The sequence below is a fragment of the Nanorana parkeri genome, unplaced genomic scaffold, assembly GCF_000935625.1.
Source record: "Nanorana parkeri isolate BGI_ZX_2015 unplaced genomic scaffold, ASM93562v1 scaffold1397, whole genome shotgun sequence".
Classification (NCBI taxonomy): Eukaryota; Metazoa; Chordata; class Amphibia; order Anura; family Dicroglossidae; genus Nanorana; species Nanorana parkeri.
In genome coordinates, this window is record NW_017307665.1 from 161179 (window position 1) to 175863 (window position 14685).

A 14685-nucleotide genomic window follows, 5' to 3' on the forward strand; every position below is an offset into this window, starting at 1 on the left:
GTGTGTGTGTGGGGGGGGGGGGGGGGGTCTGGAGAACGCTCCTCCCACAGGCTTACCATGAGTGTTATAGATATAGTGGAGCCTGTGATATGAACCTCTCAACAGAGTGTCATCAAACAAAGGCAGGAGACCGAAAATGAAAAAAGACAGGAAGAAGAAGAAATGCAACCTGAAGAAAAAAAATAAATTGGGAGTACATACCTCAAATACACCTAACAGCCTCACACTGACGTCATACAAAAGTTGCACAGGATGGACTATTATTAATACTACAATAAGAATAAGCCCAAACCCTAGTGACACTTATAGTCTTGGTTGAGTAAGGACATACACTTGCCTGGGTGGCTTAATGTAAAATGGTAATTAAAAGGAATTTATATAGCTATTTGGCTCTTTACTACATACAGTATAGCCATGATTATCTGCATATATGAGAGATAGGCATGTAAAAATCCTGCATATAAAATGAAAGAAACTCCTTTATGAAGTCTTGAGTGCAAGCTGAAACTGCACAGCCTAACCAGAACGTGAATGTGCTGACATAGGTCTAAGCTGTGGTGGAGATTTGTATCCACACACCATACAGATCAGCACCTAGAAAAGAAGGGTCTGCTGCAGAAGCACATACAGTGACCACTAACAACCAACTAAAAACCCTTCCCCCCCTCCCCCACTATACAGGAACAGCAGCCTACATACTCCAAATTTGTGTCACAGTGGCACAGCCTCCATATATCTACAGCAATTGAAAAGAGTAAGCAGTAATTTGATGGTCTTATGAAGACCATTTTGAAATTGGTCTCCATTCCAGCACCTGTAGCTGTGGAGGGAGTATAGCATTACCGATGTACATTACGTCAGCAAGGTCCCCGTCTGTGCCAGTAGCAATCAGTAGACATAATGTGTAGTAGTGTCATTACTTGTAGTTGGACAAGAAAACTTGTTATGAGGTCTGCACTAAAACAGAAGTAGTGCTGATGAGCTGGAAAGACAGAGACCTGCAAGCATGCAGACAATGTCCACAGACACTAGCAAGGCTCCCTGATGTAGGTAAGCTATAGCATACCTAATTGATTACATGCAGAGTTACAGGCCCAATTAGGACACTTAAGAGCCTGCAGATGTAAAAGGAGAGGAGATACCATCTTTAGGATGGGGGCCAAGTTATGATGCTGGAGTAAAAGCCCTGAAACCTGTGTGCGATCGGGGCCGGCAGATGAGGTGAACCAAGGAGGGGGGCAAAAAGCAGAAAGCCAGCTAGCAGCCCCTGGAAACCAGGCTGTGAACCCAGGCATCCGAGGATGAAACTTGGGAGAAAAAAGGGAACTCCTGTAGGCTCTAAATGGGGGTAAGCCTTCTCAGCTAGAGGCCAAGGCTTCCTTAGCTGGTGTAGAAGAGTACTTCCACCCTCAAGGACATCAATAATGAGGGTATCAAAGGCAGTAACAAGAGATGCTGTTCATCAAAGAAAACTGATACTTGTGCATTTTATATTTGCCTTTAACATGTTAGGTAACCTTATTAACCAAAGAGGTAACAGTCTTGATCTGCATACAATTACAGCTGCCATTTTCTCTGCATTTATGGACAGCTTTGACATTAGGTTTTCACTGGAGGTATTTTCTGTTTATTCAGTTTTTCATCATATGCTCAGGCTTGTTTTGTACCTTTTCTATTGCTCCAATAGGAAATGCTACCAAATATTTTTTTTTCATACCAGTAAAGCAAGCTCTCTTGTACATTTAATTATGCAAGTATTAACAGCACCATTCAAATGCAAGCCAATGCAGCTAAATACAAAATTGCAGTCTGTCTCAGCATATTTACAATTTTTAATTGTCATACAACTGCTGGCTCACCCACACAATAGATTAGGGCGATGAAGAATAAGGGCTTACAGCCTTTTATTCATCAGTTCTTTAAACACTGGCATGTCCTCAACAGGGACAGTCAGAGTCTTGTTGAGACCGGAAATGGCTCAGTCCAAACCCGAGACAGTCCACTTCTATAGGAACCCCTCCTCCATAGGGTAGTGCTGGGCAAAAAACACTTAAGAGGAGCAAGACCTTTTTCGCATTAGGACAATCACTGTACAGGCCCAATTATAATAAGGGAATGCACTAGAAAAGTCCTTACATGTTGAGAGAACCAAGGCAAGTTACTTTAGGTGTAGACAAAGCAGGCAGGTCCAAATCTAGGCATGTGTGGAATGCATCAAAAGGACCGAGATGATAACTGTATGGTTTGGAGTAGTCTGTAGACTGCAACTCCTCATGTACCAAGTCCTCAGATAGGGATAAGGTGCAAACCTCATCTTCAGCTGACCGAGCCAAAGCAATTGCAGCCTCAGGGGAATTCAGAAACATACTCTGGAGAAAAAGGGCGAAGAGTTACGCTTGCCCAAAAATCTGACAAATGCATAGAAACTTCCTGCTTGGAAAAAAGTGAGGCGGGAGCCACTCTTGATGCCGCTATGGAAGACTTCAAGGAAGGTGTGGACTGCAGCAGGGAACAAATTACCAGGTTGATTGTGTCCGGCCCATGCAAGCTGCCTTGGAGCTATAGAAAGGATCAGGAGGTGGGAGGGCTCACAGAAATGCACCCCTACAATCCTACGACCCACTAATGTGTAAAGTGTAGGTCCCAGCAGGGAAGGTCATCTGATGGTCTGTGACTATGTCACTTTGTGGCAGCAGGGAGCTCCTGAGGAAACGTCCTCATATTCAATGGTGTGGCTTCCGGGGAGGGTGGGATGACAGAAAGGATGCAACTGCATAATCAGGAAGAAGCATGCACAGTGGGGTGGTACGGCTGGCACTGGTTGTATGGGGAAGTCCTACAGCTTTGCATTTCCCAGTGTCTAATATGCTGAAGGTAGCAGCATAACCCAATGTAGCAGACTACAAATATTATGCCCCGTAATGTACAATTAGGAAAAAGTGATTGAACAGCTGATCACTCTTCTAATATCCTCTGTAGGAGTGCTGGACCTCAACTACCTTCAGGAGATATCCCCACTTTGAGAGATAAAATAAGCTGGCTGTCACACAATCTATCAGCTCTCACTAAATATAAACAAGCAATCTGTTCTGGGTGGATTTATCCCCTAGGGCTACAAGTTAAAGACAACTGGTCTGGCACTGCCTTACCCTAAAGCCATACAGACTATTTAAACCATTTTATGAACTGTTGCTACTATAAATACATATCCTGGCACCTGACATTTTTTTGTAGGTATACATTTAAATGAAAAATGGCAAAAATCAAAAAAACATGGCATAACATAGAATTGCTATGCAATCAATTTTGTAATGCAAAATCACGACAGATTACTTATGAATTTCCAGCCAATGAATTGCTTTCTAAGACTGCCAACAATTCAAATGTAACTTTCTTGCAACCAGGGTAACATTGGATGAATTCTGCATAGTGTATTTGTATAGAATGGCAGCAATCTCACAGTTGAATTTTTGTTTCATTATACCATAGGAAGTGATTAAATGTACGGTATATCGCAGCCAGGTCCTCTCACTTTGCTCTCCCACTACCTTCAATTGAAGGAAATGATTCCAAAATTCTCGCAGCATCTCAAGAAGAGGAGCGTAAGTAAGTACAATGAAATTTGATAAAGTCCTGACAATGTACATAACTGATATTAAGAGTATTTTGATTTTCTAAACAAATGTGGATTTTTTATTTCAAAGCAGAACTTCAGGGTGTGTGTGTGTGTGTGCCCAACTGTAAGGGTTAAGATTTGATTTGCCTGGAGTTCTGCTTTAAAGCATATGCACAGAGCATGCTGCACCATACATCAATTTCCTGAATTCTGCTCACCAGGAGATGCAGACTCAACATTCTTTCCCCGAAATATAGCAAGGTTAGCCAATGATTTATTAAACTGCAGCCCAGTTTTCAAGGAAATCTTCTCTGTTTTTGGGTGTGATGAGGGTTGAACTTGCCAATTTATACCTTTTAAAAAAAGAAAAAAAAAAAAGTTTAAACTGTCATGTTGATCAGTATTGCTTCTGACCTGAAGAAGAGAGGTTCACTCTCGAAAGCTTGTCTTGTATATATTTTGTTAGTCCAATAAGCAAGGTATCATTGCACACTGCAATACTGCGTTTGTCTTTTTTGACATCTATCTATCCGTCTATCTATAACCTAATTTGTCTTTTCACCTGAGCAAACAAAGCTACATTTTACTTTCATAAGTAAATGCATTGATAACTAAATGTCTTAAGGCACATCTAGGAGGTTCAGACTGAGCATATAATAAAATATATAATTGAAGGATTACATTTACTGAAAACCGCAATGTCAAAACAAAATCAGCAGTTACAAAGAAATAGGCACCTGAAGTTATTAGCAAATCCCAGAAGCTGGACCCATATTAAGTTGCCTATATCTGCTGATTGTTTTGATATGTGGTTTTCACAGAGGGCAACTCATGATTATGTATTTTTTTTATGTCATGTGTCCAGTTTTTAACTTGTCCATCTTTGTGACAGTTTTAGTTGAAGCAAAAACAGCACTTGGAAAGTGAAAAATTCAACCAATTTCCACAGCAACCAATTAGATGTTTGCTTGTTATTCTTTTGCTGGTACTAAGAAAATAACATGAATATAGCAAGTCAAAACTGGACACACAAATATTGCTTTTCTTCAGGTTTCCTAATGATTTATGAAAAGTATTTAAAACAACTAAATAAAGTTCATTTATTGATCTAAAAAAAAAACAAAAAACCACACCCAATAAATAGTTAATCATAAGAATGTTAAAAGGCAAAAATCAATTCCCTTTTATTCATAAAATATATCTAAATATGTTTTTTCCATTGGTCAGAACTTAGAGCTACAGAATGCGGAGTGACCCTAAACACGAAAGAATATTTGAAAAATTGCCAAGTGCATGTCTGGTTCAAGACACAAATACTAAGAAGGGTCTGTTCAAGTATGGGAGTCACTGGCATCCAGTTTGGTGGAGTTCAGACTGTGGGTGCTGTAACCACACTATATGCCAGTAAAAGATGCCTCTTTAGTGCGAGGGGAAGGAGATGTTTTTCCACTGACCTGGCCAAAGTCACCAGAGGAACATCCAAGACAAATAAACCCATGCGACTTACAAGAACACTTATTCTCAAACTGCAGTTATTTATATTTATTTTGAGCTGTACTACATGACTGCTCGCACCTTCTTCCATTTTTGCATTAGCAATGAGCATTTGTCTCAAATGCTTGATGAGTCCATGCCAAGTAAATGTGCTGTATGCCAGGGAGTGTTCAGACATCTGAGGAATGTTACGGAGACCTAGCATCTTAAATTCGGGGTGTGGAACCAAGCACTCCATTAATTCCCCTGGGAAGAGAAGGAAAAACATTGTATTAAACCAGAATACAATGTATTCTAGTTGATGTTTTTATAATGTGACATTTTCATTTATAAAAGAAAATGCAATGGTGTTCTGCTTGTTCCAGTCTATTAAACTTAATATTCACAGTGTCAGTTACAGACTGCATTTAGCAGGTCAAGAATTCTCGGAGACCACAATTGCACAGCTGTCAAGTGGTCCACTGTTCAAACCTCTCAACATGGAGGAAAAAAGGAGGAGTGCATGCTGACTAGGCATGACAAAAAGTGTTTTAAGGCCACTATGAATGCAAGGCAGGGGCTGACTGGCAACTTTTAGCCCAGGGGGCAAGTACAACCCAGAGGCCCATGGAGTTATACATACAGGTTATCTACAGTCACGGAAGATGCATACAAGATGCACTATATGACCTGGGATTGTAAGAACACAGATAATGACGTTTTGTAAAACAGATGGTAAATACATTGCATAATTACATACCAAGAGGATTCCTGCTGTAATTTGAACTCTGTGGCGTATATGTAGGCTGAAATACACTGCCAAGTTGATGTGCAATGACTTTATTAACATCCTTAAAGGAAATGTTCTTAATATTCATCAGCTGGGAACAGATTTTGTGACTGATGTCATTTTCATGAATTAGCAGAGCATCAGAGGTTTGATAAAGGTGGGAAAGAGTCAATATGGAGTTGTAATTTTAAAAAATCACCTAAAGAAAAAAAAAAAAAAAAAAATTCACATTTTTTCAGAAATTGTACGCAGGAAAATTTATCATAAACAAAGTAAAATCTGAACAAAAAAACTCGTAAATATGTTCACAAACTTGGTAAGCTACCAAGGAATTTACTTTAAATGATCTTACTCAGTTGACCTTTTCATCTAATAACATCTATTTTAGATGTTATTAGATGAAAAGGGAAACTGGATATGTATTCCAGTTCCTCAGATGACCAAGCCCCCTGCACGGACAAGGTGCCCAGGACATCTCCTCAGCCTGACAGGCTGGCACCTGTCATGAGAACTAGCCAAACGACAAAATGAAAGGACTTCCCTTAGACTTCTTAACCAGAGTCCTCAGACATTAAGCCACAGATTTGTTAGTCTTAGAGTCAACCAAATCGTCCTGTTTAGAGACAGGACTAACTTGCCCCACGACGAAAGAATGTTGCGTTTCAGATCTCTGAAATTGTGTGACGCTCCAGTCAAACCTATCTAATGTCTGGAGAGTTGGACACATTATCAACAAAACCCTCGCCAAACTGTTAGCTCAACAGGAGTTTGCCTAAGTAGCCCACAATGGGAATGCCAAAAGAACACAACACTCGGTGAACACCCGAGGTGCAACGGAGAGGTCAAACAGCAGCCACATGAACTGGTAGTGTAGGGATACCACGCAAATCGTAAAAAATGCTGATGTGCTGGAAAGTATGGATTTTCAGATACCAAGTTCCATACTTGGTACAAGTACATGTACAGATACTTTTCCAGCTCCAACACAAGACTAGAGAAAAATGTAAAAGTCAGGAGGCAGCTGTCACTTTTAAAAAGGAGTAGACAGGGTTCTTGGGATTTGTGCATCCCTGTTTTAATTAGGGATGTCCCGATACCAACACATGCATTGGTATCGGGACCGATACAGATACTAGCATCGGTATCGGGACCGATACAGGGCATTTTCACAAGTACTTGTGGAATTGCCCCGATACATAGCGCAGATATGTTTAATTCGGATCGCCCAACGCCTGGGACATGTATTTCCGGGCGCCGGGCAAGCGAGAGGCGTTGATCGGTGACAGTGGGGGGGGCGTGGAGCGATGACAGAGCCGGACGGTGGAGCTGACAGGCTGTCAGCTCCCGGCCATTGCTCGTTCCTGTCACAGGAGTTCTAGCACAGTGTCGTGCCAGACCTCCTGTGTTGGAGGTGACAGGGTCAATAAAGTGTACCTGTCCCCTCCAAATGCTATCATACAGGGAATTGTTAGCCCCTGTGCGATAGCAATAAAGTTAAGTGAAAAATAAGAGTGAGCAACCGCGCAATCTGCCTGGCACGCCTGGGGTGCCATTAGAAAATAATGGCACTGCTAGTGCGATCTGCAGTGATGTGCAATCCATGACCGCCCGGTCATCGTGCACGAAAACGAGCGGCTGGCTGGGCGGTCACGGAATCACACACCACTGCCGATCGCACTGGCAGTGCCATTATTTTCTAAAGGCACTCCATTCGTGCCAGGCAGATCACATGGTTTCCCGCCGCAATACCGCCCGGGTGGTCCCACACGATCGCGGTTGAAAACATGAATAGGTTAAATTATCCCAGAGGCAGATGCATGATCGGATTTGTAGTTTCACTACAGCTGTGTGAAAGCAAATACAAATGTTTTATGGTTCTAAAACAGTCTTAAAATAAAGTTCTTCATAATTGTAAAGAAATTGGCCTAAAATCATTAGTCTGTATTGTTTTTTTTTTTTAATGTCACCTGTCCCTTTAAGAAAAAGTATCAGTAATTGGTATCGGCAAGTACATGAGGGGGAAGTACTTGGTCTTGAAAATATGGTATCGGGACATCCCCAGTTTAATGATCCCGCAATCGTACGATAATCATCAGGTGTATGGAAAGGGGAGCGACCTTTTCTACTGTACGGTCGCACGTCTTTCGTCTCCCGAGCACGCCTGTTAGTGGCGTTCTCGGAAGACAAATGCTGAACGGGCCGGGGTTGCGCAAGCGCACACTGCCCACACTGGCCTCTCAGTACCGCAATCATCGCAAGTATGATCTGCCTGTCCAAGATGGGCAGATCGTACAAATTTTTAATTACCTTGTATGTGCGCCTTAAGGATTTCAGGACAGTGGTGGAGTGGGTCCCAGCTGCAACCCTGGTAGTTCTCGTGAAAATGCCAAGTATCGGCACTAGTATCTGAACATCCCTACTAGAAAGATAGGCTCATGCAAGTAAGCATCTTTGATGTCCAGAGAATGCAGGAACGGCCTCTTGTTGAGGGAAAGGATGATAAATCCCATTTGGAATTTTTGGACTTGAATGTAGACATTCAGAGCCATGATATTCAAGATGGGGAAAATGCCCCCTTTTGGTTTGGGAACAGTGAACAGGCTGGAGTAAAACTATTCTGCCACATGGACTGGGGTAATGACACCTTGATCCAGAAGAACCTTAGAGGATTGCAATCTGTGCAGAAACACAGAAAGGTTGGAAGAGTAGTAATAAGGAGAGGGAAGGGAGTGAAACAAGTTTTTAGTGCTGGGGCACCACCTCCTGCACCCAGGCATTTCAAATGCAAGCTGTCCAAGCACCTGCAAACAAACATCCCCACTAAAAAGGTGGAGATACACATTTATGTGGAAAAAGGCAGGCTTGGAATGCTAGACTTTGCAGGTTGATTAAAAGCCAAGCTTCGGAGGTCTCAACATTGAAGTAGAGAGAGTAAAGAAATTAAAAAGGGATGTTTCTTGACAGTCAGAGAGAGAGCTTAGTCAGAGCTGCAGGTAAGACATTCATCCTCCTGGGACACTAGCAAAAAACAGACTGGTAGTAGGATCGCCAGCTTTTCCTCTACGTTTCATAAAATTACCTACAACTGATCAAGTCTACTTTGTACATGGGTTTTTTTTATTTTATTTAGAAGTGTTATTTTTGGCAATCAAAAAATAAAAAACACAATACGGCTTAATAAATATGTTTTTATAACCTAAATCTTTATTGAAACTCCGTGTGTTTAAATCTTACCTCTCCAGTACCATAAGGCCATACAAGTTCATTGAGTATCAGTGAATTAGGGTAGATATCACGCAAACATTTTGTGATGAATGTTCCCATGCCTGACCCAGTGCCACCAGCCATACTCATGATGTTGAAGAAACCACCCAAACGATCACATTTTTCTACCTGCTTTCTAACCAAGTCCATAATAAGATCTTGATATTTGGGGCCATGTACACAGAAACTACAGAGAAATAGAAGAAATACACAAATGTAAACTATATGAAAAAACACATGAGGCAAAGTCACAAACAAATGTTATTGTCCTAAATATTCTTCGTTATGGTTACTATTTTGCAATTGTATAGATTTTTTATTAAAAGAACATATTCCTTACTAAATATGTAACTAATAAAGCACAGACAAAAAAGGAACAAGCGCACTACCAAAAAGGTACAAATTAGGCTTCCAACAGGGCTGTGAAAACAGTGTGCGAGCTCTTAGAAACAGTGAGAGGAAACCTGTGTTAGCAAAAAACAGACAGTATGCGTGTTAAGAGCGCTACTACTGTTTGAGTACAATTAAACAATCATAAAATGTAACAATACTGTTTCACGCTTAGGATGACCAGAATACAAAGTGACTCACTTTTAGGTGTCCTGGGGAGCCTTGGAGATGGTCCGATGGAAACACTATGACAGATCTGGACAAGTGAAGCCCAGTGGTATGGACGGCTGAGGACATAAGTGCAGATGTCGTCGCAAGGACACTTAGCTGGCCAGGCTGAGCCGTTGCGGCCACAGACACTGTAAATACTGTGCTGTGTGATAATGGTAGTCTGGTGCAGTCTCTCTGTAAGAGGTCTCAAGGGATGGAGCGACAAAGTCGTGGGGAGCGGACTTCGGCTGAGACAGTAATACGGGTGTAGTACAGTAGTTGAGGGTGACGGTATTAAAGTAAGAAAAGTGCTACGCGTTTCTAGGCAATGCCTCTTTGTCAAGCTCGGGTGAAAAGTAGAAGGAACAGATTAGCGGGAAACCCGCGATTTTAAAAAACTGACAGCTGGGCGGGGATAGCACTCGTAGCCTTGTCCTGATAGGAGTATGAGAAAAAAAAAGTTAAATACTGCATTTACAGTATTATTAAAATGCAAATGCATGATTTTAAATGGCAAACGCTGCGTTTGACTAGAAAATGTTGCCGTAGCTGACCTCCTGAAAATGCTAGGTATTGGACTGTCATGCAGATCCAAAGGATAATACTTTCTGAGGCACAGACCAAGAACAAGGTGAGCAGATTAGGAATTCTGGCTGACATCACTGGCTGCATACTGTTCAGGATCAAGTATTGTAGACAGAGACTGCCGGTATTTAAAGCAGTTGGTCACAATGTTAGCCTAGTATTTCTTTCACTGCAAAGAGAGCACCTTCACCCTACTCACTTCTCATTTAGTCTAGTGGAGTATTATGCCTTGCTCTTGTGGGAGTCAGCGATCTTTCTCACTTTGGCCCAAGAATGTGGGTGGGCCCTCAACATCATGTACAATGTAGGACCAATGGTGGCTGCTGGATCTGCATTGTATGTGACAATGTTGGTGAGAAGTATAAGTGAAGGGGGAACCCCAATTACAGATTTCTCTATTTTTTTTTTTTTTTTTAAATAGCAGACTGGAATTTAGCTGTAATAATGGTCATTATCTACAAAATGCAGTGGAAAAGAAATGACACTCCAAAGATTTAATAAAATTCACCATACCCATGTGACCAGTTGTTTCCAGATCCTTGCTTCTGAGAAAACTGCGATTTGTCATCATATGTCCATTTCCCAGATCGGGCTGCCATTGCTAAAGTCTGAGAAATTACTTTGGGCTCCATGTCAAGAAGCACTGCGCGACTTACAAATTCTGCAAAACAAATCAAAGTGGAGGTACAGGAAAAGCAAGACATTTATGACACTCAAACGCTTAAAATGGAAACATACCTCCAGATTCACTCTCTTCAAAGAATCTTTCCTTGGAAATTGTCTGGTAATAATCATTTTCTTTTCTGGAACATAATCCATTGCTATGGAAATCGTTGCAGATGACATCAAACAATTCAAAACCAATTTGGTTTCCGCACTGGCCTAACTGCAATGTAATTAATGCCATATCGATCACTTATCTGTAGAAGGAAAGGAAGTAAAACAAAACGAAAACCAGTTGAAACATGAAATTAAAAACATTGTCAATGCAGCACATAATTTTCTATAAAATGCGAGGTTATAAACTAGCAGCACATGCAAAAATATTTGTAAAAATTACATTCTGAACATCAAGCAGATAATTATAAATGTAGTTTAAAGCAATGAGTATAACTTTAGCAAAATGTAAAATGTATTTTTACATTCAGCCTGCAAAAGAACCAAATTCCGTCTTCATTTCAGTGTCTGGTCATCTTTTGCAAAGCCCCGCTCAAAGAGGGAGAGGGAGAAGAAGCACTAAGAGATAAATCAGCTCTCTCCTGCTTATAAATGTTCCGATATGGTACACGATGGCAAGAGGAGAGAGCAGAGTGGGCAGAGATGATGACTTATCCGTGTGTTGCTGCCCCTTTATTGTCCAAGGGTGGGGAGGTGACACCGCTGCATTTCTTTAACCAAAACTCCAGTTAAAAATAAAACGTATCAGCTTAGCGGAACTAAAAATGCAGCTTTTGCTGCAGTATGCACCTTTAATCCAGAATCATTTGCAGCAGTAATTATATTCCGCCACTAGATGTTGCCAGTCGACCAGGGTGTAATGAACCCATCCCCAGGAGAATTTTATCACATAGCCATAGTTATAATGCTGCTCACAAATATTAAACTGCCTCTTTTTTTTTACCCAACTTAAACTGAAAAGATACTTGCAGACACATTTACATGAATAAAGAGTTGCATGGTGCTCATTCATGTTAGTGCCCCTGCTTAAGCTTAAAAGTCAAATAAACCATCTTTTTTTTAACATATATCTACTTCTAGCAAGCAGTAGATATATGCAAAAACATTTTTTTTTTTTAATTAAAAAAAGAAAAAAAGTTACCAAAAAAGGTTATTACTTACCTGTGTCTCCAACGCTCGCTCCCATGCCAATCTGAAGATTCTTGAGCAGCAGTTAAGGATCATGGGGTGGGCACATGCGCAGTAGAGATCTTCGGCGGGGAAAAGGAGAGACACAGGGTAAGTCAATGCAAGCAGCCCGACAGCGTGCACGCTCACAGACACTGTGGGACACAGAAGACACAGCAGTCAGCACTGGATCAGAGACCAACACCAGCGCCGGAGGGACTCCTGAAAACTACTGGAAAAAAGATGTTCGGATCAAGAGGCATAATTTTAGGCAAGTCCTTAAAGCAGCATTGGGAAGGGGGGTGGGGGGATTTTGACATTAAACCCTCAGATTTTTTTAACATAAACCAATACTGTAATGTGTGCCTTACTGTAATCCATGCTTGTTTCCCTTCTCTTTGCTGCTCTTCTTTTTAAATCCTCATGTCTTCTCATGCTTGGGGAGAACTTCCCTTTTCAGCTGACTGCCTCTTCCTGTAGTGCTGGCTCAGGTTACAAGCCTATAGAAACGTATACACAGACACCGTGTATCCATTCCTGAGACAACGCAGTCTGCTACAAAACAGAAGTTCTGCAGAGCATGAGAACAGATACAAATTTAAAAGGAAGAGCAGCAAAGAGAAGGGAAACAACCATTGATTACAGTAAGGCGCACATTACAGTATTGGTTTATGTTAAAAAATCTGAGGGTTCAATGTTACTTTAAAACTGAACTAAAGCCAAACTTGAGAGCCCTGAAACATCACCTGGTAAATTTAGAGAACATGGGAACAGAAGACCAGCTAGTAGCCTTGCAACTCTGAAATGGGAAAAAGTTGTCTGCTGCAGAGAAGCCCAAGAAGCATTCACATCTATTAGGATGTGCCTTGACAGAAAAGGGTTAAACCCGATCCTTAAACCCAAAAGCTTGAATGCGGATTTGTTTGAGAGGCCGATTCCCCTAATGGAAGAAGTAGCTGCAAGGCAGACATACACCGCACGAACTACATCCAAACAATGAAGGTAACCCTCTAAAAGAGGCTACCATCAGCCCCCAGACTTTCATACAAAGAAAAAAAAAAAAAAAAAAAAAAAAAAGGTGCTTGTTTGACTTTTGGTTTAAAGAGCCTGAAGTCTGGGAGTGAAGAATTCAGTTTTCTGCTGGAAGGACGACTCTGGTTGGAGCCGTGTCTAGTATCAGACCCAGATATTCCAAGTGATGAGTGGGTTCCTACATACTTCTTAAGGTTCAGGATCCAACCAAACCTTTACAGGGTCTGAACTGTCGGCACCCCATTGTTGGTCTGGACTGTTCCCGCAACAGGAGGTAATCCAGGAACCCCACAATGGGGATGCCCTAGGAGCCTGACAAGGCAATCACAGGGGCTATAACCTTGGTTAATAGATGGGGTGAAGAAGACAGAGCAAATGGCAAGGCCACAAACTGGAAGTACCGAGTGTGATAAAAATGAGGTCCGATGATCCAAAGCGGAGTGGGAAGGAGGAGGAAGTTGAGGTATATCCGGCGCCATGATCATTTCTCCAAACTTTGCAAGTCTGATACGTTCACATTTAAAATAGACGTTTGTGCTCCAGCAAGGGACAACAGTCTTTATCTTTAAAAGCCACAGACAAGATTGAAGTCCCTACACAATCAAGTTAAACAAAACCTCTGGCAGGATCATAAATCCTTCTTAACCCATGATGATCTGAAAAACCCTTGTAATGGAATCCCAATAAGCCAGAGTTTTAATTAAGCCCCATCCTAAAAGAGCTTTTAACTGGCCTTAATTGGCTGTTAAATATTTTAGCAAGTAGTTACAGGAATACGCATTCTAAGTGTCGCTTTTTTTTTTTTTTTTTACCTAGGGTCGAACTGCCAAGGACCAAAATCTCTTCATAATACTTGCTATGAAAAAGCTACATTAACAAGTGTTTATACTGTTAATATAAAAGAAAATTACAATCAGTTTAACACAACACCTGCCTATGCTATAGTGCACAGGAGGTGGATCAAACACATTACCCCTTCTAAGGAAGCAATATTTAAAATCCATAGAATGTCTGAGGTCTATCAAATCATGATTTTGTGCTATGTAATATTATGCTGTTTGTTGGACGATAAAAAAAAAAAACCTTTCATCTAGAAATATTGATAAAAAGTTAGAAAAAAAGTGACAACGAGGGCCCACTGGTGTATAATTAAACACTTCCACCATCCTAAACTCCTCTCCTCAGCTATTGGAGCCCTCTACAGCGTCCACAAAAAAAAGCTGCTGGATTTAGCAGCAGACAGTTCTCCATTTTCCATTGAAACCATGTTGGATTGCTAAAAATGATCCATGAAAACCAATGACTAATACATCCGATTGGAAAATGGTTTGGTGGAAGCAAAGACTAGGCAAACCTTATTAAGCCCTTTTTACCACGCTTAGGCCTCATTCACATTACTGTACCATATGCAAATAAATGGCTCCATACATTTGCTTAGTGTAAAAATGTGCAAAAGCGAAATGGAACCGAAATGCGTCCG

The 14685-nt window shown here is 41.2% G+C and overlaps 1 protein-coding gene across 1 annotated transcript in view; it reads right to left on the reverse strand.

Moving 5' to 3' along the window:
• The window catches only part of TUBD1 (tubulin delta 1), a 14747-nt gene extending 3503 nt beyond the window's left edge, over positions 1-11244 (reverse strand). The window contains 6 exon segments of the mRNA XM_018569786.1: positions 3835-3969; positions 5192-5356; positions 5850-6078; positions 9114-9330; positions 10842-10989; positions 11067-11244. Of these exon segments, the coding sequence (XP_018425288.1) occupies positions 3835-3969; positions 5192-5356; positions 5850-6078; positions 9114-9330; positions 10842-10989; positions 11067-11235 (1063 nt within the window). The 5' untranslated portion in view covers positions 11236-11244.
• Positions 11245-14685: the final 3441 nt, after the last annotated feature.